This window comes from Pleurodeles waltl, chromosome 8 (assembly GCF_031143425.1).
Source record: "Pleurodeles waltl isolate 20211129_DDA chromosome 8, aPleWal1.hap1.20221129, whole genome shotgun sequence".
NCBI lineage: Eukaryota > Metazoa > Chordata > Amphibia > Caudata > Salamandridae > Pleurodeles > Pleurodeles waltl.
The window spans coordinates 1,229,929,538-1,229,954,067 of NC_090447.1; the positions used below are offsets into that span (position 1 = coordinate 1,229,929,538).

The 24,530-nt window shown below is 43.3% G+C and overlaps 1 protein-coding gene across 1 annotated transcript in view; it reads left to right on the top strand.

The window, feature by feature from the left end:
• Positions 1 to 21,315, top strand: part of RFXAP (regulatory factor X associated protein) — a 38,228-nt gene extending 16,913 nt beyond the window's left edge. Inside the window, exons 2-3 of the mRNA XM_069205515.1 lie at positions 16,878 to 16,991; positions 20,750 to 21,315. Coding sequence (XP_069061616.1) covers positions 16,878 to 16,991; positions 20,750 to 20,857 — 222 coding nt within the window. The 3' untranslated portion in view covers positions 20,858 to 21,315. The remainder of the gene's footprint in view (positions 1 to 16,877; positions 16,992 to 20,749) is intronic.
• Positions 21,316 to 24,530: the final 3,215 nt, after the last annotated feature.

Consider the following 24,530-nt stretch of genomic DNA (forward strand, 5'->3'; position numbering starts at 1 on the left):
GGCTACCATATGACATTATTAGTGGAGAATAACAAAAACAAAATCCTTCATGCCTTTCTGCCTTTTTTCCTGCCAGAGAAGCGCATAGTGCTTCGAGATGGATGCCTGTCAATACAACACATGCCTTTACCACGCATTGCCTTTACAATGCAAGGTATGCATATGGTAAGGTAAGTGAAACACATATATAGTCACTGAAAAAAGCACAGGTTACAGGGACGTTATAGTTAGGTTCTGAATTTACTCCTATAAAACCATAGAAATTTAGCAGTTATAGTTAGAGGTCTTTCAAGTAATTAAAACTCACACCATAAGGTAACTATAACTCATGTCCTTACCATGCACAGTTGTTTCATCAATAATTTTATTGCAAATGTTGCAGTGAGAATAGAATATGTAATCAATTAAATAATATGTGGATTAATTAGCTGTGCATGGCAAAGGTGCAAGTTATAGTTATCTTAGGGCGTGAGTTTTAGTTACTTCCCTAGGGTAGCGGGGGGTGGAGGCACTGGGCCCCCCTGCATTTATTATAATGAAAGCCCTGGGGAGGTAGCAGTCCCCAGGGCAGTAGGGGGGTGGGGGAGGCGGGGCACCCCCACACAAAATGTTGAATGCCCCTGGGACCTGGCCCACCCGGGGGTCTGTAAAAATAAAATTAAAAAAACAAGCATGGGAACCTATGCTTGTTTTTTTGGGTTTTTTTGCCACAAATTTGTGAATTTGCAGCAAAAAAATAATGTACAAAAATGCTTTTTTGCTCTGGGGTGGTCCTTCTGGGACACCCTCTCCAGTGCTAAGGGGTCAAGGTGTCCCTACCCTGGCCCCTTTTATTTTTTTGTAAACTTTTTTTTAAAAACTTTTTTTCTGGGACTCTGCGCTAGCCGAGTCCCACAATCGCTGCCAACACTTCCTGGTTTCAAGTGTTGGCAGCCAATCAGAGCTGTGGATTTCCCTGCACGAGCTCATCGTTGTATGTGAATACTTCAAGGCCAGAGATATACACATTTCAATTTCCCTAAATTTCTCAAAAACTACCGAACGGATTTACAACAAATAAGCGAAAGCATAATCTACATACCGAAAGCTAGCTTTCTGCCAAATTTGGTGTAAATCAGTCCAGATGTTCAGGCTGTAGACGTGTCTAAAGGTCCTATGGGAATTAAGATGGGAAATGCAACTTTTTTGACCTCCTCCCCCCCCCTTTTTTTCTCGGTAACCGCTTGACAGATCACCCCAAAACTTTCCCTGCACAGCAAGAATTACCATGACACTTTTTGTTTGAAAACTTTGTGAAGATTCGTCAAAAGGTGCCAAAGATATAGGTAAGTGAAAAAACACTTTTTCTAAGGAAACATTGTCCTAACTATACCTAGTGGCGACCACCATTAGGTAATATATATATAAATATCTTATATTATATTTCCTTTTTTTGTTTTTAATTATTTTAAATGTACATTTTGTCTTTATTGGGGCAGACCACACCACCTCTCCCCCTTTCTTAAAATGATTTTTATTCCCCCTTTTTAGGTTGAGCCTAGATAGCTCTTGGGCTGCCGCTTCGAGACATGTTGTATGTACTTGGTGGGCTTAGAGCTCACCCATTGCTATTCATTTCTTTTTTTCAGTGTCCTTTAAAAATCTTTGCTTCAAGATGGTTAATCTTTCCTATTTGCTTCGGGGGGCTGCATCCCTTTCTTTTTTTTCCTCATGCTTGTTACGTTTTGCTTATTTTCTGCATGCTTGTTACGTTTTGCTTATGGTCGGCGTGGCGCCGACTTTACAACCGCCGCACTTCATTTTACATTTTGCTGTCAGTGTGACACAGGCTTCATGGCTGCCGTGCTTTATCTTACATTTTCCTAATGATGAGCGTGGTGCCCATTTCACTGCTGCCATGCTTCATCTTTCAGCATTATGGGAGATTCGGGCCCTTTATTTTTTTCTGCATGGTACCCGCTAATTATCGGGTGTGGTGAACTCCTATACAAAAGTAATTGCGACCCCTTTTGCAAACTTGTTTGTACAGGAGTAATTAATTACAAGGGCAATCATAAACAATGCCCTGCTGGCAGGCTATGGTGGCTGCAAGATAGCAAAGGTATTTCCTGTTTTCAAACCTGTGGAAGAGCGCCTCGCGGATATAGTGTGCTGGGAGGGGCTTTCTTTGATACTGGCTTGCCTCATATGTGAACTTGGTGCGCTCAGACCCAAAAACAGTGGAAGGAGAGCACTGGTGATGAATGCATGTGCTGCAGAGCCGGGCCTTTGTGGTGCACTTAATCCTTTTGTTTTGAGTGAGGGCCGATGCCAGAAGCCCCTGGATTAACAGATGCTGCAGCGCTCAGATGAGTAGGCACCCGGTGTTTGCTTTGAGCTTGCTCGTTGTGTGTGAGCATCCTTCTTCACACGTACCTGCAAGCTGGGATTTGGGGGCCTTCAAGACTCCAGCTCTCTCGACCCCTTGCCAGTTTATTGTTGCTTGGCAGGTTCTGCCATTTATCCCTGTGATGCCTGCACCCCAAGTCGATCCCCCGACCCTATTCAAATAGGATATGGCATTTTTTAAAGTTCTGTGCCATTACTTCAGTCCGTCAACTAATCAAAGAATAAAAAGCAAATAAAATATATGTATAATTTTCTTTCAGATGTTCATTTAATGAAGTTCTGTGGTGAGGTGAAGAAAATGACAGCTTTGGCAAAAGTATTCAAAACGGTCACTGGAAAAAGATATTGGTGGCATGCTGCCGGCAGCAGCTTCAAGAGCCTTTTTTAAGTTTTAAAGACTTCTTCGTCCAGTTTTACCAACACTGCTAAGACAGTCTTTGTGGCTACCGTCTTATGAATATTTTTAGCTTTATGACCATGCCTCCTGGGAACCTTTTGAAAGCACCAATGCCTTAGGCAGGAGTGCACTGGTGACAGTAAAGAGTGGGTGTTGCATTCTGATTATTGGCACAGGCACAGCTTTCCCCTGAAGGCCAGGTCTTTTCATCAAGCATGTTGTATAGTTACTGACAATTACGCATACTTTCTGCATTCTCTTTTTGATCCTTTTACCAACATTTTTTAGTTGGTGGTGGCTGCAGACTTTGTGGTTGTGTTACATAATTTGAACCAGGGGTTGTCTGTAGTGCAACATTTCATGGACAGCTTGATATCTGGCAACAGCTTTCCAATGGCAACAACCAGTTCAGGGTCCCACTCCTCCCCTAAAATCTTTGGTTCGCCTTGTTCTCCAAATGGCCATCCCTACTCTTTGTAAAGGGCTTGTTAAGTTTCTCATTTAGCCGCACCAATGGTTTAGCTTGTCAAGCCACATGTTCTTCGCTTAACCATGCCCCTTACTGCTAGCCTTGCGTCTGCCGTCACCTAGCTATGCAGGCTAAGTTGGGCGGGCGCACGCTATGTTCATAAGGTGTCTCACGCCGGGGTTCTGATGCTTGCTTTTGTCCGACTCTGGTTTTATCTGGGCAATTTAGGTTTTCTTGTGCCGCTACTGCTCTCAGTATCCTGAGGACGGTCAGAGCTGGGTCCTGGCTATTGCTGCTTTGCCTCTGCACAAGAACTGTATTCTGAGGGGGCAGCAACAGAAAGTACCGGTGGGAGGTGCAGTCCCAGCAAGCCGTGCAACTTGGGGATGCCCAAAACAAACGTGAGTACTTCTCTTTCTCTGCACAAATATATCATCCAAACAAACCTGTTGAAACACCCTCTTGATGAATGAAGGTCCTGTCTACAACTGAGCCCCAGATAGCACTCATTCAATATATTTATATAATGGCTATGTTATTTGTCGCAGCCAGCAAAGCAACTTCTCCAGTCATCTCCTTACAAATGGTTGTCCCCAATGTTCCGGGCCTTAATCTTTTTAAACTTTTTAAACTGGAATTTCTAGATCGTGTCCAAATATTTAAGATGCATGTGGGGAAGAAAAAAGCATGTTTGTTCCATCAAAGCCTTTCCTGAGTTTCGTTTTGCACTTCATGGTGACTTACTATTGTTCTCTTGTAGATATATTGTTTCTGCAGGTGTTGGCGTTGACCAAGGCTTTCCATACATTTTATATACTGTTGGTTTTATTGCAGGGGTTGCTTCTAAATGCCTTTTCACTCCGCTCTCCAACACTCTGCTCCACTCTATGCCACTCTACAATTCTACTCCACTTAACAACACTCTAAGCAATTTCTTCTATATCACATCATGCCACTTTACTCTACTCTATTCAACAATGCACTAATCTACTCTACACCTCCACTGTACGCCACTTCACTCTGACACTCTATGCTGCTACTCGATACTCAACGGCTCTCAACTTTACTACATTACTCCACACTAAACGTGAAACTCTCCTGCACTACTCCACTCTGTGCCACTCCACTTTCACAGTCTAATCCAGTCTTGCCACTCTATTCTACAGCACGCTACTCCAATCTGCACAGTACCCTTTACACAACTCAACTCTACACCACTCCACAACACTCTATAGCACTCCACAACACTCCGCTCTACTCTAACAATCTACTACACTGAAACAATCTTCTCCAGTCAACTCAGCGCTCTTTCACTATACAACACTATACGTCCTACATTACATTTCACAACACTACACGCCACTCCATAACACACCATACCACTTAACTCTATGCCATGCCACTCCATAAACTACACTCTACTCCACTTTAGAACACTTGACACTATGCCCCTTTACACCAGTAACTTTTAACCATTTTGAATAGCAGTCACACTAGTGTTCAACGTAGCTAAAACATATTGGCAATGCCATAGGTGAGACCTATTAGCTGTGCCAGTGCTTGTTTAAATTTATTAACATATACCTTTACCCACCTCTATGCCCCTCCCCACCGCTAAACCCTAAAAACACCTTTACCACCCTAAACCCCTACCCACCCCAAAGCCCTAAAACACCCTTACCCCCATTCCCCTACCCACCCCAAAGCCCAAAATGCTCTTACAATCTGTACCTCTACCTGCCCCATAATCCTAAAAATACCCTTACCGCCCTATACTCCTAGCCAAACCTAAATCTTAAAAATAACCTTACCACCCTGTACCCCTACCCATCCCTAAACCCTAAAATGCCCTTACCACCCTATAACTCTACCCACCCTAAACCCTAAAAACCACTTTACCAACCTATAATCTTACCCTCCCAAACCCCAATGTATACTTGTATATATATGTGTGTGTGTGTGTATGTGTGTGTGTGTGTGTGTGTGTGTGTATGTGTGTATATATATATATATATATATATATATACATATATATATACTTACATACATACATATCCCAAATACTCTTACCTTGTGTGGTGAAGGAATTGCTTTGTAAAGGCAAATCGTGCTAAATGATGCGTGGTAATGCCTGCAAAGTAAAGGCTGCTTCCCCTCCGAGAGCACCCCCAAGAGCTATAATATTCAGACTGGTAAAATCATAGGAAAATGTACACTATTTTACATGTGGTTAGAGCCATGGATCTGAAGCTTTTCAGGGACACAGAAATCCTTGTGGTCTCAGACTACACCCAGGTCGACCAGAGGCAAAGTAGAATCTATTACAGGGTCAATAAAAGACCTGGGACTGTTGTGTGTGCTTCTTTTTCCTTCAAACTTAGGGTTCATTGAAAGCAATTACTGACACTATTTTTACTGACACCTATCAAGCATGTGATGAGGCTGGGATACTGGCGGGGGTAAAAGGAGCACTACCTTTTGCCTAGGCGCTCCCCCAGATGGACTTTAGACTGAGACAGACTGACGTTATCAAACACCCAGGATTACTGCCTACAATCACCTGAAAATATGGAGGTGCTATAGGATTGGACTTTGATAGTGGAATGCACTTCACTGCGATACTTAACTGAATGTGGGCTATGATGTTTGTATAAAGTCCCTCTTCGCAGGGATGGTATATGTCCATACTTTTCCAAGGTTTTTGCAAATCCGAGTAAATTTGGAACATGCCTCACAGTTTGTTGAAATGGGTTGCCAAGTTGATGGTGTTCTATGCATTTGCATTTATATGGTACGTTGTCTGGAAAGCAGCTACCTTCTGCCACCTTCCGTCCATGAGCTTCCCTAGCACATGGTTTAATGTGTTAGGGACTATACATCAGTTCTGTTTTTAGACTAAGGTTGGGTAGACTAGAGAAATCTCTCCATGAAATTGAGTAACACTCAGTTTTCCCAGGGTGACCTTCATGTTCTTCAAGGTTAGTTGAGGTTGGGAGTTGACCAATTGTCTAATCCCATATTTTGTAATAAATTAATTCCAGACAATCAAGTTTCCACATTTGGGTGGATAATGGGTATGTCATCATCCATGCTGCTGAGTGACACAGCACATAGGAGGACCGGTAGAGCACATCGGCCCTAGGGTTTCTCAGTATTTAGAGCTGATGAGCAAGTCCATATGGACCTTTGCCCCATGCCGCAACTATGGTTAACAAAATCCATCTCATTGTGGAATGTTCACGGTTTAAATGGCTTTACCAAAAGAAGGCTTATAGGAATGTGCCTTGGAAATCGAAGAATGTGTTGTTTTCTTACATGGAACACATTTGAACCCAAAAGAGAGCAACACAATTCTGGAAATAATAGTCAATTCAACCACCCTTCATGGTCCATATATGCTGAAGGTGTTGTGATATTGATAGCAACAGGTGCTCCACTATTAGTCAAATGTACATCTCTTGATCCTTGGTGTAGATGTTTTTACTGAGAAGACTACTAGATAGAATAGACATATGCTTCTATAACATTAATGCTTCTCCTTAGATTAATAGAGATGTTTTCCCTAATTTAGCCCTGCTGTTTGGCCCTTCTGCTAGAATTCGTATAGTTTCGGTCAGTAGACTGCAAATGTGTACTGAATAACCAGCTAGTCACTCTTCACAATAAAATGCAGGCAACACATGCCTTTATTGTTCAGGGGTGCTCTGCATGATGTAACAATGTTAAGTAATACACAATGCATTGAGGAAATTTTCATTCTGTTTCCCTTACCATGTGTGTTCATTATCTTAGACTACTTTGGTAGGTAGCCTGCAGAGGCTTTCGATGGATCAATCCACAAGGTGCTTCTGTGTTATGTCATAACCATTCCCCCCAAGGTGATGACTTTCACATAGGGTAGGCTCAAACTGCATGTCCTGACATGAAACCACATACCAGAGGTGAATTGAGATAAGAGAGATGCACTATTTCGAACTGAAAGAAGGCATGGGGTCTAAAGCACATGTGACTCCCACACCTAGCACTCACCATCTGTAGGAAAGTACCAGCTTTCTTGGCATGTTACTCCCATTTTCACCTGCATGTCAGTATGTTTTTGCCTGTCTCACTGGGATCCTGCTGGTCAGGACTCCAGTGCTCATAGTGTATGGCCTAATGTGTGTGTCTGTATAGTGCTTAACTGTGTCACTGAGGATCTGCTAATCAGAACCTCAGTGCTTATGCTCTCTCTGCTTTTAAATTTGTCACTTTAGGCTAGTGACTTCATTTACCAATTTCAATTGGCACACTGGAGCCTCCTTATAAACCCCTAGAATATGATACCTAGGTACCCAGAGCATTGGGGTTCCAGGAGATCCATATGGGCTGCAGCATTTCTTTTGCCACCCATAGGGAGCTCAGACAAACCCTTACACAGGCCTGCCATTGCAGCCTGTGTGAAATAACGCACAGCCATTTTCACTGCACTTAAGTAACTTATAAGTCACCTGTATGTCTAACCTTCGCTTCCTGAAGGTTAAGTGCAAAGTTACTAAGTGTGAGGGCACCCTTGCACTAGCAAAGGTGCCCCCACATAGTTCAGGGCCATTTCCCCGGACTTTGTGAGTGCGGAGACACCATTACACGCGTGCACTACATATAGGTCAATACCTATATGTAGCTTCACAATGGTAACTCCGAATATGGCCATGTAACGTATCTAAGATCATGGAATTGTCCCCCCATTCCAAATCTAGTATTGGGGAGCCAATTCCATGCATCCTGGGGGCTCCAGCATGGAACCCCAGTACTGACGAACCAGCTCACTGAGGCTTGCACTGCAGCTACAGCTGCTGCCACCTCACAGACAGGGTTCTGCCCTCCTGGGGTCTGGGCAGCCCAGTCCCAGGAAGGCAGAACAAAGCATTTCCTCTGAGAGCAGGGCGTTACACCCTCTCCCTTTGGAAATAGGTGTTACAGGCTGGGGTAGCCTCCACAAGCCTCTGGAAATGCTTTGAAGGGGACAGATGGTGCCCTCCTTGCATAAGCCAGTCTACACCGGTTCAGGGACCCCTTCTCACCTGCTCTGTCGCGAAATTGGACAAAGGAAAGGGGATAACTGGACCTGGTTTAAGGTGTAAGCACCCAAGTTACCCACTACAAAACAGGCCAGCCTCCTACACCATCTTATATAACACATCTTGTACACTTATGATTTATTGTCAGTGTATAATGTTTACATGTGATGTAAAGCTCTCTGACACTCTGCATTGGGATGACTAGCGTTATAAAAGAAATGAAATATTGGTATTTCAGTTATTTACATTATTATTATTTCTGTAAGTCTCCTGATAAAAATGCACCTGACATGTGTGAGTAGGCCTGGTGCCAGTGTCAGAAAATGCCCCAAAACGCAGGGTGGTCACATCGCACGTCACATTTTTCCACTGAAAACCAACGTGTTTTTTGGAAAGTGCCTAGCTGTGGATTTGGGCTGTAGCTCAGCCAGCACTTAGGGAAACCTAGCAAACCTGTACATTTCTGAAAACTAGACACCCAGGGAAATTCAGGATGGTGTGACTTGTGTGGCTCTCATCAGGTTCTGCTAACCAGAATCCCTTGCAAGCCCCAAAATATGTCTACAAAAAACACCTTTCTGTGATGGAAAGTTCTGGAATCTGAGGGAAGCCACAAACTTCCTCTCACTAAGCATTCCCCCAGGTCTCCCGATAAAACTGACACCTCACTTGTGTGGATAGACCTAGCGCCCGCAACAGGGAAGGGCCCATAAAGTATTTTGGTTAATGATGTTTCAGATGTGCCTGTGTCTGGTAGGTTTTTCCAGGTGGCAGCGTACCCAGGTCCAAAACTTGCAGCTGCTCACCATTGTAAGTGGGACGATATTGGGAGTTAGCCAAGCTCTCTTGGCCCATATGCAAAATCAACACCCAAAAGAGTCCGATGTCTTCTTGCTTGCTACTGAGATGAGATGTTCCGCAGGGGGAGCACAAAGACTGCTAACTCCTTCATTTGGGCTGGGGGGCATAACCATGCCTATAGTGGTGGGAAGCCCCCACCCCTTTTTTTCATTTTAAATTCCCAGGCGTCTAGTGGGCTTTCCACTCCCCTGGGAGGGCAGATTGGGGGTAATTATACCATCTGCCCCCCAGGTGGCCAGAAAGACTTTGCCCCGATTTAGTTGGGGTAGGGGTATGGCCATACCCTCGCCTCTCATTATGAAAAAAAAATAAAAAATCTTCCCTGGTGCCTAGTTGTAGGAAAGTACCATCTTGCCTGGCATGTTACCCCCATATTTCACTGTATATATGTTGTTTTAGTCTATGTGTCAGGGCCCTGTGCTCATAGTGAAAACCCTATGTTGTCAGTGTGTTTGATATGTGCTAGGCAGGACCCCAGTGCTCATAGTATGTACCCTGTATGTGTTCCCTGTGTGATGCCTAACTGTCTCACTGAGGCTCTGCTAACCAGAACCTCAGTGGTTATGCTCTCTCTGCTTTCCAAATTTGTCACTAACAGGCTAGTGACTAAATTTACCAATTCACATTGGCATACTGGTACACGCATATAATTCCCTAGTATATGGTACTGAGGTACCCAGGGTATTGGGGTTCCAGGAGATCCCTATGGGCTGCAGCATTTCTTTTGCCACCCATAGGGAGCACTGACAATTCTTACACAGGCCTGCCAGTGCAGCCTACATGAAATAACGTCCACGTTATTTCACAGCCATTTACCACTGCACTTAAGTAACTTATAAGTCACCTATATGTCTAACCTTCACCTGGTGAAGGTTGGGTGCAAAGTTACGTAGTGTGTGGGCACCCTGGCACTAGCCAAAGTGCCCTCACATTGTTCAGGGCAAATTCCCCGGACTTTGTGAATGCGGGGACACCATTACATGCGTGCACTATACATAGGTCACTACCTATGTATAGCGTCACAATGGTAACTCCGAATATGGCCATGTAACATGTCTAAGATCATGAAATTGTCACCCCAATGCCATTCTGGCATTTGGGGGACAATTCCATGATCCCCCGGGTCTCTAGTATAGTACCCGGGTACTGCCAAACTGCCTTTCTGGGGTCTCCAATGCAGCTGCTGCTGCTGCCAACGCCTCAGACAGGTTTCTGCCCTCCTGGGGTCCAGGCAGCCCTGGCCCAGGAAGGCAGAACAAAGGATTTCCTCTGAGAGGGTGTGTAACACCCTCTCCCTTTTGAAATAGGTGTGAGGGCTGGGGAGGAGTAGCCTCCCCCAGCCTCTGGAAATGCTTTGATGGGCACAGATGGTGCCCATCTCTGCATAAGCCAGTCTACACCTGTTCAGGGATCCCCCAGCCCTGCTCTGGCGCGAAACTTGACAAAGGAAAGGGGAGTGACTACCTCCCTGACCTGCACCTCCCAGGGGAGGTGCCCAGAGCTCCTCCAGTGTGTCCCAGACCTCTGCCATCTTGGATTGAGAGGTGCTGGGGGCACACTGGACCGCTCTGAGTGGCCAGTGCCAGCAGGTGACACCAGAGGCTCCTTCTGATAGGCTCTTACCTCTCTTGGTAGCCAATCCTCCTTCCTTGGTAGCCAAACCTCATTTTCTGGCTATTTAGAGTCTCTGCTTTGGGGAATTCTTCAGATAACGAATGCAAGAGCTCACCAGAGTTCCTCTGCATCTCCCTCTTCCTCTTCTGCCAAAGGATCGACCGCTGACTGCTCAGGACGCCTGCAAAACTGCAACAAAGTAGCAAGACGACTACTAGCAACCTTGTATCGCCTCATCCTGCTGGCTTTCCCGACTGTTTCCAGGTGGTGCATGCTCTGGGGGTAGCCTGCCTCCTCCCTGCACCAGGAGCTCTGAAGAAATCTCGACGGAATCTTCCCCCTGCTAACGCAGGCACCAAAAGACTGCATCACTGGTCCTCTGGGTCCCCTCTCAGCCCGACAAGCGTGGTCCCTGGAACTCAGCAACTCTGTCCAAGTGACTCCCACAGTCCAGTGACTCTTCAGTCCAAGTTTGGTGGAGGTAAGTCCTTGCCTCCCCACGCTAGACTGCATTGCTGGGTACCGCGTGATTTGCAGCTGCTCCGGCTCCTGTGCACTCTTCCAGGATTTCCTTCGTGCACAGCCAGGCCTGGGTCCCCAACACTCTATCCTGCAGTGCACAACCTTCTGAGTTGTCCTCCGGCATCGTGGGACTCCATTTTGTGACTTCACGTGGACTCCGGTTCACTTTCCTTCCAAGTGCCTGTGCAAGTACTTTTGCGAGTGCTGCCTGCTTCTGTGAGGGCTCCCTGAGTTGCCTGTCGCCCCCTCTGTCTCCTTCTCCATGTGGCGACATCCTGGTCCCTCCTGCGCAACAGCAGCATCCAAAAACCTCTACCGCGACCCTTGCAGCTAGCAAGGCTTGTTTGCGGTCTTTCTGTGTGGGAACACCTCTGCAAGCTTCATCGCGACGTGGGACATCCGTCTTCCAAAGGAGAAGTCCCTAGCTCTCTTCTTCCTTGCAGAACTCACCTTATTTCTCATATAATTGAGTTCAGGGATTAGCCCCACACCCAGGGCATATTGTTTGGGGTCAAGGACAAAGGTTTTTATGTTTATTTGTCCTTCGGAAAATTAGGCCCAACCCCCTGCAGGACAAACCCTTTGGCGGCCAGTTTATGGTACCTTATGTATCGGGGAAGGCATTGTCTACAGTTCAGGTAATATTTGTGTTTTTATGTTAAGCTAATAAAACTAATATTTATAGATCATTATTGCAATGACTTTATTATTAGGACTGCACTGCGGACAGTGGTTCCAGTATAAAAATGTATACTACATTTGCAGAGTTAAATAATATGAGCCTACGTATAATGCTGTCTGATTAGATGCAAATATTTGCAGAATCTTGAAAGCAAGAGTGATAATCTTTTTTGCTTTAAGAAAAAAATTCACAAAAATGCCACTAGGGAAAAAAAAACGTTTTTCTAAACGACTGTGAAATTTTAGGTACCATTTCTTTCAAACATCATTTAACAGATGTGTTGATGCATGCTAGTACTTTAAAAAAATATTCATAATGGAAAATTGGCTAACAAGCTTCAACAGTACTATTCAAAGTGTGAAAATAAACAAGCTTTTGCAAAGCCAAAAGGTCTGACATACTGGTCAACCATTTGGTTTTGTTAACAGGGGTCCTCTTTTGACATGGTTTTTGTAAAACTTTATAATTGTGGGAGCTGCCTGGCCCTCACCATTATAAAAAGACATTTGCAAAAATAAAAATAGTTTTTGTTCTCAAAAAGCACACGTAGCCAAAACATTCCTGGCACAGAATAAAACGACATTGTGTGCCGATATGCTCCTTGTGAAAGAGCTGAATTCTGTCACTCACAGTGAAGCCATCAATGGAGAAACATATAGCATTTTAATAAAATTAAAGGTTATGATTAATGCCAGACCTAACAAACCACACCACAAAACTGCCAATGTCATGTTACAAAAGTAAAAACAAATGAATTGTCAATACTTGTAAGTATATGATTGTACTAAAAGTGCATACTACCCAAAATATGTTGAGGGTTTATGTTTGATGCTCCACGTAAAACTCCCATTTCAAAATTGAGACGACTACCTTGTACAATTCTAAATGAAGTGCCAAGTGACTGTATGTCAGTGTGTGCAGCACCTTTACTCCCACCCTGTGCGCAGTTTGTAAAAAATAAATACGTATTTCTGGTGAACAAAATCTTTCTTTGGTGAGTGGTGCTGGCAATGTCACAGTGAAAGCCCAAACTCTAGTGACAAAGGGAGCAAAAGGAACGGGCAAAAGGTGCTGTAAAGTTTGGCTTTGTCATGCTGCTTGTTCCAATATCTCTACAGTTTCACTCTAATTCCCTGTTGTTTCCCATCTCATTTTCACTCTCCTATCATTTCTTTCTCCTCTCTTTCCCTTTTTCTCTCCATATTCTCAAATACAATCACTCTCTCATCTCTTTCACTGCTCTACCACATCTCTGTCTCTCGCTTGAATCTCTCTCAATCCCTTCTCTCACTTTCATCCTCCCTCTCAGCTTCTCCTCACTCCATATCAAAGACAGGCCATGTCAGAGACTAACATGGGCGAGAAGCCCGTTGTACATTCACAGAATAAGAGCTGATGTCCTGTAGCTTAGTGCCCAAAGAAGCTAATTTTTTATATTGGAGGAATTCTCCACTCTGCATGTGAACTGCATCACCTCAGTCTATGGACGAACACAACTCTGTTATATGAACTGTACTCCATCTGTGCAGAGGTTCAGCACTATGTATGCAGGGACGTGGGTGTATCTGTTAAAGAGCTTATCTCTATCTCTACAATATGATGGGTCTGTTTGTGACAAGTCTCACTCTGTGTGTGTGGGGGAATTCATATCTGTGCAGGATCCCATGCATGTCATCTTGGTGTTCAGCCCTACCTCATAAGGAGTAATCAGCTTCAGTTTTGGGTTCCTCCCCTTAAAAAAACAAGCACTGAAATTAGTTTCTCAAACCCGAGCAGTCCTGACCCTTCAATTAGTACCTAAAACTGCAACAGTTTGGTGACCAGTAATGCTCTGAAACCTTACAACACTTGAGTACACTTTGATGTGAACACATTCTTATCAGTCCTTGCTTCCTTCTGGTCTACATGTGTAGCATGGAAATTTAGAAAGCACTAGAAAAAAATAGGTAGAGGCAAGGAGACTGGTGTATAAAAAGGAGACAACAGTAAATTGTAAGTGGTGGTAATCTGGTGGAGAAAAATGAAAAAAGATGATGACAGTGAGCAGGAGCGCATGCAGTGGTGTGTGGAGAGGGTGACTATCTGTCAATAACCATTCCATGGTTAGAGGGGAGGATGAACAGTGCTGAGACCTAGGTGATGGTCTATGGCCAATGCAGTGGAAGCTAAAATACACTGTAGCACATGAGAAGGAAAGAATGGCCCTGGGCAGAAAAACAAATGGCAAAGAAAAACATGTAAAATGTGAACTCCTCTCTGGGAACCAGGTTTGGGGTTTAAAATGCACTATTTAGGTAGAAATTAAAAAGAGGGGATTATTTTGACTGTGTCTCAGCAATAGGTGTGTTAACCCACAGCACTACACTTAACAGTTTGAAGTTGGCAAAGGGTTATAGATGGCAGAGTAAGCACCAGCTTACTTTCAGAAGTGGGTCACAACTAGTATGTTTTTAAATTGAGCCTTTGGAATGAGTATATGTTTCGGATTTGGAGCATGGCACTCTTCATCTCCCTTCAGCTCAAGATTTTCCAATCACAAACACCCCCTCACGGAGATGGTAAGGAGGATAATGAGGTAGACCCCGGGATACGTGCTACTGTGGCAGAAAGCTTTAGGAGCACAGTTCTAGGAGCAGTCTATCACAGCAGCAACTGATTTGCCCCCTCCATCTATTAAATGTCTGACCACCAAACTTGCAGGGCAGGAGGCACACAAGGGCCTTCTGTCAGGTGGACTTGCAGAGGTGAGCACCCAGAAGCCTTTGGCAAGGCACAGGGGATGAGATGTGGGCCCTTGCTGCGATGTACGTGTTCCATCCTGCTAGGGTGACGTCTCGGTTTTACACTCCTCACCCCGACAAATTGAATTAAACTTAGCATATATCCTGTTTTCAGAGAGGGTCGACTGACCACAGATGAAGGCAATTTTTTATGTGTAACAGTTCAGGATTAGTAGCAGCCAGTAGCAGAAAGAGATTTGGTTACAACAGAGGATTTTTTAAAAAGTTGCATTAATTCCTCTTTGTGTCACAACACTGTCTGTTTTGCTGCGCACTGTTAAGTAATTCATTCTATCTCCTTCAGATTGTAGTCTAAATTCTATGGTTGTGAAATGTTCTGGATTTTAGGTTTCAAAGTCTGGGCAACCTACACGCAATCCAAACTGAGCTACAGAGCAAGCATGATGTATAGGAATGCAGTGACAGGCTTTGCTGCGCCACTGTGTGTGAGCCCATTGTTAAAACGACTGTGTGACATGACGTCATTGTCAACCTTGATACCAGTACCTCCTCACAAAGTCACTGGCTTTCCTGCAGGACAGGACAGACACACAGGAATGTTTTACTCAGAGAACTGAGTCTGCCACCCGTGGGACAATCTTTTAAGAATCTCTGTCCCCACTAGTAAGGGGGGCTGAGTAATGAATAAGTGCAAAACTGTTTAAAAACAAATAATTAAAAAAACAGGAAAAAAATCCCCCTTTTTTAAAATGTATATAGCACATACTAGCCTTTGCATGGGTAGTAAGCAGTCTGTAAATGAAATTATAATTCAAGACACTTAGATTTCTGCATCTTTGATTGGAATAGCTCGGGGCATTGGCCACGTTGGCAACAGGGCAGAAATCTATTTTAAAGTACAGATTCTATCTTATTCCAGTGCTAATGGCCCAACATAGTTTATCCATTACAACAGCAGCGAAAGATAAAACACACTGCCCTACACAAGGAGAGATCTTACCATGGGGTCAGAGGATTACGATATTATGATTCACCCGAGACTCCCAACCACACTGGAAAACACTGCACAAGCTGAATGTGTCTTGTTTGAAAAAAAAAAGTAAACGTTTATTCTGCCATGGACTTTCTGGTAACTGCTCGGCCCAGGCTTTCCCTGTTACAGACGCCCATAAAGCTGCAGCTGGGGCTAAGGCGCACAACGGGGGTGGCTATGCCCGTTTAGCCCAATGGGCATTGCGCTCCTGCCCAAGGTACATCGCCAGTCAGTCTGAACTCTGTGTAGCTCCCGCTGTGTTCTTCTCCAGGGCTGCAAATCCGTTTCAGGTGGACCTCCCGGCAATGGTATCCTGCCTCTTCGAGCCCTCTTGGGCTATAGCATGCAGTTTCATCTCACTGGACATTTTCAACTTCCAAAATGTTGTTCCAGTCCAAAGGTAAAAATATATTCACCAGGCTCGACGACATTGGCTCCCCATAGACTAAGACAACCTCTAGCTTTTCCCACTTGGAGCTTTTTCCCACCATCATCGATGGCTTCACCGATACTTCATCCTGTGGCTCCCTGGTGTCAACAGCTACCCCTCACACACAGCCTGCTGCCTTTCCCCACTGACCTGTATCTCTTCAGGAACTTTATTTCAGAATTTGTTTTACATCTGAAGGTAGGCCAAGACCAGGCCCAATCCACCCCTTGTATCCAACTGGAGCTCCATTGTGGTCAGCCTTAACTTTTTTACTTTTACCTGATTTCTTGCGACCAAATAACTGCATTTGGCGCTTTACTCTTTTAGCCGCTAGATTTAACTATAAACGTTTTCACTTTATTACTGTTTGTGTGCTGCATAAATACTTGCCGTATTGCCTCTAAGTTGAACCTGACTGCTTTTATGTTGATCTACCAGAGAGTTAAGCACAGATTAATTAGTGACTTTTGTGGTTCACCCTGACAAGGATTGTTGGTCTTTGCTGAGTGGGGTTTCCACCTCCCTCAACCAATAACACAGTTTCTTACATAGACAACATCTATTCTATGTAACATTTAACTGACTAAAGCCGCTAAGTGAAACAGTTTGTTGTGCTCGATTTATTGACATGACTGGTCATTCATGCGCACTGTAAAGTAATTTGTATTTCAATTTCCATTTAGGATGGAACAGAATTATGCTCAATTGCTATTGCAAAGCAAAGAACTGGTGTGTCTGTTGGCGATCGTCCTTCAAGACCTACTCTATTAGAACAAGTATTGAACCAGAAAAGATTGGTAAGTATTGTATCTTTACCAAGCCCCTTAATGTTTAGAATATTTGCAATGGCAACATAGATATCTTTTGGGAACACCATATGAGCTGGGGGACAGTGGTGACAGGATGAAGTGCCATCCAAATAGAGGAGTGGCTAGTGTGCTGATTGTGTAGACACCTGGGCTCATTACTTGCAGGTTACCAGCGAGCATTCCAACTTCCTGAGCCTGCTCATTTATCTGCTGATTGAGCTCAGTAGCAGTGTTCACAGTGGGGCAGAGTTGTTGTCACTGACATTTTACTTCCATGTTCTGTGATTACTGTGTTTGGTCCTTGCAAGGGAAGCAAAAAAAAGCAGTCCCTCTCCCAGGCAGTAAGTCATCTTGAAAGCTCTCCCATCACTGAAAAGTATAAAATCGCCCTCATGCAGAGGTCCTGCGACTGACCGAAGGCACCCTGTACCCTCCCCCAGCCTCTGAAGCTCCTTCCTTTTCTGAGACACTCCAATGGCCTCTTCCAGGCCACCAGGGTCTCTTACTTGCCCCTATCCCAGAATCCCCCTAACATGTACCTGAAGCACTATTGCTCTTTTTCCCGGGTCACCCAAGGTGTTCCTGCCGTCCTCTCCATTCTGCCAGGAGCATTGATTGAAAGAAACAATCACCGCATATTAGAAAAAAAGTACTAGGAGCAGAAGGTGTAATGACAGAAAAAAAGCATGAAAATGATTGTGTGTGTATAGACGTGTTTGTGCATGTGTGACTGTGTATATTTGAGGAGTGTGGTGTATCGCTATAATTCATGTCGTATTGTGGAGATCCACTATACAGTGATGAGTCTGGCAGTACAGTGGCAATTCTTAATATATTGTGCACCTTCAAGACATCCACACCTATTTTAAGTTTATCCCTCCACTATTGTGGTAGGTAATGATAATATTAAGAATTATTTTCCTTTACCTAGGCATCACACATAAAGTTGAAGCCGCAACCTTGCTTGTGCTTTCTCACTTGGACAATATCAATGAGCTATACATAGGAGTTATGTTTAAAAATTCAAGTGGGCTCCAAGAAGAGGAACCGGTTCAAGTGAAAATATGTGATATGTACAGGCTTAGCCAAATCTATATCCTGGAACTATAAACCATCGGTTTTTGCTAATGCCTAGGTTCTACAGAGAATGTTGGACAAATTAAACTTGTTGCATTTATAAATATTTGCTTAGATTGTATTTATTTACACTGTACACTGTGCACTGTGGTTTTCTTACATTTTAACATTGTGTCTTAGAGCACTACTGACAAAGTAAAATGTGTAGCATGCCAGTGTGGATAAATTAGCATTTTGTGCATGTTAGTGTGAAAGGAAACATGTCATTATATTGACTGATCACTGTGTAAATTGATACATTTTTAAGGTTTTGTTGCAGAATGCTGATGGTGCTAAATAATGAAAATAGTAATTTGTCCACATCTTTATTTTTTCTGAAATGCCACATTAATGTAACATGTGTAGACTGCTATCTAATATACACACCTCTACTGTGAACAGTAATTATTTGTTTTGCAAAACCAACTGACCATGCAGGCTTCCCTTGAAATCTGTTTTTCTTCATTACCCCACCTCTACTTATTTTTTCCCACAACTGGTGATGATTGCAACCTTTGTCATTGTTCCAGTAAGATAATTTTTAGGTTTCACATAGACAGTGCATGCCCTGTAGCTGCAAAATCTCTTGTAAACACAAGAAAAGCTTAACTCAAACTCGGGGCTCACCCCTTACTGTTAATTACCATTAGGTGATTTGTCATCAGTTTGATTTCCATTCTTCTCATTAGTCCGTGACTCCTGCTTCCTCCTGCTTTGACTTCTTTTCCTGTTGTATGTGGAATATGTACCAAGAACAGTTTCCTATCTACGGCCAGTGTCATTCCACTGGCCGCAGGTTTGCAGAGATACTTACTTTTTAGGTTGAAGCCTGTGCTGTCTGGTTTGCTAAAGACATCTTGGAAACATTCAGAAAGCTGACCCAGAAATCCATTCGACCCACTGCTTACTATTGCCTTGTGGTTTGTAACTCACATTTGCTTGCTTTCTATTTGCTCACTTTATTTGTTTTAGCCTGTCTAGCTTAAGTTAGTTAATCCTGTGGACTCCTGGTTAATATATTCTTCCAGCTTCTGTAAATAGGCTTTTAAATCTTGTTCTTATCTTGTCACATATGCTGTACATTCAAAGACAGTGATCAATTGTCGGGCCCTTCTTTCTGAGTGAGCTTGGTGTTTACTTTTATTTCTCTGACGTCAGTGAAAGGCTTTATCTTGGCGTGTGAAAGGGAGTGGCTTTTTTCTCTTTTACTCTGTGTGGGGTTTTCTAAAACTTTTTAATTTGCTCTCCCTGCCTCTGTCACAGCTCCTGGGTTTTGCTAGTGTTGTGACACCTTTGGGTACTGTGCGCTCTACAAATGTATTTTACTTGCTAAGGGCTTTTTCCTAGCACACAACAAAATTTAAATGTCTGTAAATGAACTGTGCAAATATGTCAGAATATATCAGAATAAGGAAAGTACAAACAAAGCACATTTTGTGTAATTCTGAAGTATGCTGGTAACTAGTATTGGAATACAATCAAAACAAATCAGTACATTAGGGAATGCCATTTTCACACATTATCGTTTGTGCACTGTAAAGCTGTATAGCTTTATCAATAAATGATATATCTGTGCAAATGTTATTGTCATTTCAATTGAAAATGTGTTGTCTGTAATGGAAGTGCAGTACCACACAATGTATACTCCACTCTACACCACTTCACTCTGTGACACTCTTCTCCAGTATACGACACTCCACTGTACGCACTCCACCCTGTCCCACTCCACTCTACGCCACGCTACTCGACTCCACAACACTCTACGCCACTCCACTTTTCGCCACTTCACTCTAGGCCACCATTATCCTCTCTGTGACACTCCGCTATTCTATTTACTTACTAAAGGCTTTTTTTCTTGTACACAACAAAATTTAAATGTATGTAAATGAACTGTTCAAATATTTCACAATATATCAGAATTAGGAAAGCACAAATTAAGCACATTTTTTGTAACTCTGAAGTGTGCTGGAAACAAATATTTGAATATGATCAAATCAGTACACTAGGTGATGCTATTTCCACACATTATCGTTTGTGTGCTGTCTCGCTTTACTAGTAAAACTGTACATCTGTGCAAATTAAGTGGTCGATTCAACTGAATATGTGTTGTTGGTTATGGCAGTACACTACCATGCAGTGCATACTACACTCTATCCCACTTTACAACCCTCTGCTCCACTCTATTCCTCTACAGTCTTCTCATGGCCACTACACTCTACGCCCCTCCACTCTAAGCCCCTCTGCTCAAGTATACAACACTTTACTCCTCTCTGCCACAACACTACTCCACTCTATTTCTCCAGTCTACACCAATCCACTATAAGCCACTCTACACAACTCCATTCTACTCCACAACACCCTATGTTACTCTGTGACATGCCACTCTCCTCTACACCACTGACTTTTAGCCATGCTAAACAGCAGTCATGCTGGTATACAACATTACCAAAACACAAAGCCAATAGTTCTTGCATAGATGAGACCTATTGGCTTTGCCAATGCCAAATGTAACAATGCAGTCTGAAATTGTAGTGTCCTTTGCCTGCATGCTTTAATTTTTAATTTTCTCTGTGTAAACTGCTGCTCCAGCTCTATGTATAACTTATATTCATTTATTGTATCTTTTCAAGTCATTGTTAAGAAGCCCAGAGGTGGTACAGTTTCTACAAACACAGCAACAACTGCTTAGTCAGCAGGCATGCGAGCAGCGACAGTCGTTCCAAGGAGCACCTGTATAATGTGGGACATCTTCTCCCGATCTGCGGATTTTCTACATAAAAGGACTATTTTAAAAAAGTGTTTCCTTGAGTTTCCTTTGGGACTTGGATTATTTCTCTTTTCTGTATTTATTGTTCCATAACATACAGGATGATGTTTCTGTGGAGGTTGTACATACCACTACCATGCATGCAGTTACCCCGCAGTCATTATAACAAATGTGTCTTTACCTCGTATTCCTTTACAACAAAACCTTTTACCACGAATATGCCTTTACAACAAACATTTTGTTGTAGAGGCATGATTGATAAAGTCATATGCGTGGTACAGATTTGTGGTAAGTTTTTTTTTATTGTTTTTTTAATATATATATATATATATATATATTGAAAATGTCACTTACCCAGTGTACATCTGTTCGTGGCATCAGTCGCTGAAGATTCACATGTTGTGCATAGCCCGCCATCTGGTGTTGGGTCGGAGTGTTACAAGTTGTTTTTCTTCGAAGAAGTCTTTCGAGTCACGGGACCGAGGGACTCCTCCTCTTTGTCTCCATTGCGCATGGGCGTCGACTCCATCTTCGATTGTTTTCCCCGCAGAGGGTGAGGTAGGAGTTGTTTGTTAGTAATAGTGCCCATGCAATGGAGTGAATAAGTATGTACCTATTTAAGATTTAATATATTTACAAATGTACAAAGTTGAAGCTAACTTCCAAACGGCTACAGGCTCCCGGGGAGGTGGGTGGGCACATGTGAATCTTCAGCGACTGATGCCACGAACAGATGTACACTGGGTAAGTGACATTTTCAGTTCGATGGCATCTGTCGCTGTAGATACACATGTTGTGCATAGACTAGTAAGCAGTTATCTCCCCAAAAGCGGTGGCTCAGCCTGTAGGAGTGGAAGTAGTCTGAAATAAGGTTCTTAGTACGGCTTGACCTACTGTGGCTTGTTGTGCGGATAGCACGTCTACACAGTAGTGCTTGGTAAATGTGTGAGGCGTAGACCATGTGGCTGCCTTACATATTTCGTGCATTGGAATATTCCCTAGGAAGGCCATGGTAGCGCCTTTCTTTCTGGTTGAGTGTGCCCTTGGTGTAATGGGCAGCTGTCTTTTTGCTTTAAGGTAGCAGATTTGGATGCACTTAACTATCCATCTGGCTATACCCTGTTTTGATATTGGGTTTCCTGCGTGAGGTTTTTGGAATGCAATAAACAGTTGTTTAGTTTTTCTGATGTTTTTAGTTCTGTCGATGTAGTACATTAGTGCTCTTTTGACGTCTAATGTATGTAGTGCCCTTTCAGCTATGGAATCTGGCTGTGGGAAGAACACTGGTAGCTCTACCGTTTGATTTAGGTGGAACGGTGAAATAACCTTTGGCAAAAATTTAGGATTGGTCCTTAGGACTACTTTATTTTTGTGTAGTTGGATAAAAGGTTCTTGTATTGTAAACGCCTGAATTTCACTTACTCTTCTTAGAGATGTGATGGCGATGAGAAATGCAACTTTCCAGGTTAGGAATTGTATTTCGCAAGAATGCATGGGTTCAAAAGGTGGACCCATGAGTCTTGTTAAGACAACGTTGAGGTTCCATGAAGGAACTGGTGGTGTCCTTGGTGGAATAATTCTTTTTAGGCCCTCCATAAATGCTTTAATGACAGGTATCCTAAATAGTGAATTTGAATGGGTAATCTGCAGGTATGCAGATATGGCTGCAAGGTGTATCTTAATGGACGAGAAAGCCAGGTTTGATTTTTGTAAGTGTAATAAGTAACCCACTACATCTTTTGGAGATGCGTGTAATGGTTGAATTTGAGTATGATGACAGTAGCAAACAAACCTTTTCCATTTGTTTGCATAGCAGTGTCTAGTGGATGGTCTTCTAGCTTGCTTTATGACTTCCATACATTCTTGGGTAAGGTCTAAGTGTCCGAATTCTAGGATTTCAGGAGCCAGATTGCTAGATTCAGCGATGCTGGATTTGGATGTCTGATCTGTTGTTTGTGTTGTGTTAACAGATCTGGCTTGTTGGGCAATTTGACGTGGGGTACTACTGATAGGTCTAGCAGTGTTGTGTACCAGGGTTGCCTTGCCCATGTTGGTGCTATCAGTATGAGTTTGAGTTTGTTTTGACTCAGTTTGTTTACTAGATATGGAAGGAGAGGGAGAGGGGGAAAAGCGTATGCAAATATCCCTGACCAGTTCATCCATAGGGCATTGCCTTGAGACTGCCTGTGTGGGTATCTGGATGCGAAGTTTTGGCATTTTGCGTTCTCTTTTGTTGCAAATAAGTCTATTTGAGGTGTTCCCCAAAGTTTGAAGTAAGTGTTTAGAATTTGGGGGTGAATTTCCCATTCGTGGACTTGCTGGTGATCTCGAGAGAGATTGTCTGCAAGTTGATTCTGGATTCCTGGAATAAACTGTGCTATTAGGCGAATGTGGTTGAGAATTGCCCATTGCCATATGTTTTGTGCTAGAAGGCACAGCTGTGTCGAGTGTGTCCCTCCTTGTTTGTTTAGATAATACATTGTTGTCATGTTGTCCGTTTTGACAAGAATGTATTTGTGAGTTATGATTGGTTGAAATGCTTTTAATGCTTGGAAAACTGCTAGTAGTTCGAGGTGATTTATATGCAGCTTTTTTTTATGTACATCCCATTGTCCTTGTATGCTGTGTTGATTGAGGTGTGCTCCCCACCCTGTCATGGAAGCATCTGTTGTTATCACGTATTGTGGCACTGGGTCTTGGAAAGGCTGCCCTTTGTTTACATTTATATTGTTCCACCATAGAAGCGAGAGGTATGTTAGGCGGTCTATCAACACCAGATCTAGAAGGCGACCCTGTGCTTGTGACCATTGTGATGCTAGGCACTGTTGTAAGGGCCTCATGTACAGTCTTGCGTTCGGGACAATGGCTATGCATGAGGACATCATGCCTAGGAGTTGTAATATCATCTTCGCCTGTATTTTTTGTGTTGGATACATGCGTTGTATAATCTTTTGGAAATTTTGAACCCTTTGTGGACTTGGAGTGGCTATTCCCCTCGTTGTGTCTATTGTCGCTCCTAGGTATTGTTGTACTTTGCACGGCAGAATGTGTGATTTCGCATAGTTGATGGTGAAACCGAGTTTGTAGAGGGTTTGTATGACCTGATCTGTGTGGTGTGAGCACCTTGTCAGTGAGTCGGTCTTGATTAGCCAGTCGTCTAGATACGGGAATACGTGTATTTGCTGCCTTCTGATGTGTGCAGCCACTACTGCTAGGCATTTTGTGAAGACTCTTGGTGCGGTTGTTAAACCGAACGGCAATACTTTGAATTGGTAATGTATTCCTTTGAATACGAACCTTAGGTATTTTCTGTGCGACGGATGTATTGGTATGTGGAAATACGCGTCTTTGAGATCTAAGATTGTCATGTAATCTTGTTGCTTTAGCAATGGTAACACTTCCTGTAGCGTGACCATGTGAAAGTGTTCTGATTTGATGTATGTGTTTAGTGTTCTGAGGTCTAGGATTGGTCTCAGTGTTTTGTCCTTCTTTGGTATTAGAAAGTACAGTGAGTAAACCCCTGTATTTGTTTGTGTATCTGGTACCGGTTCTATTGCGTTCTTTTGCAGTAATGCTTGAACTTCTATTTCTAGGAGGTCCGAATGTTGTTTCGATATATTCTGTGTTTTTGGTGGTATGTTTGG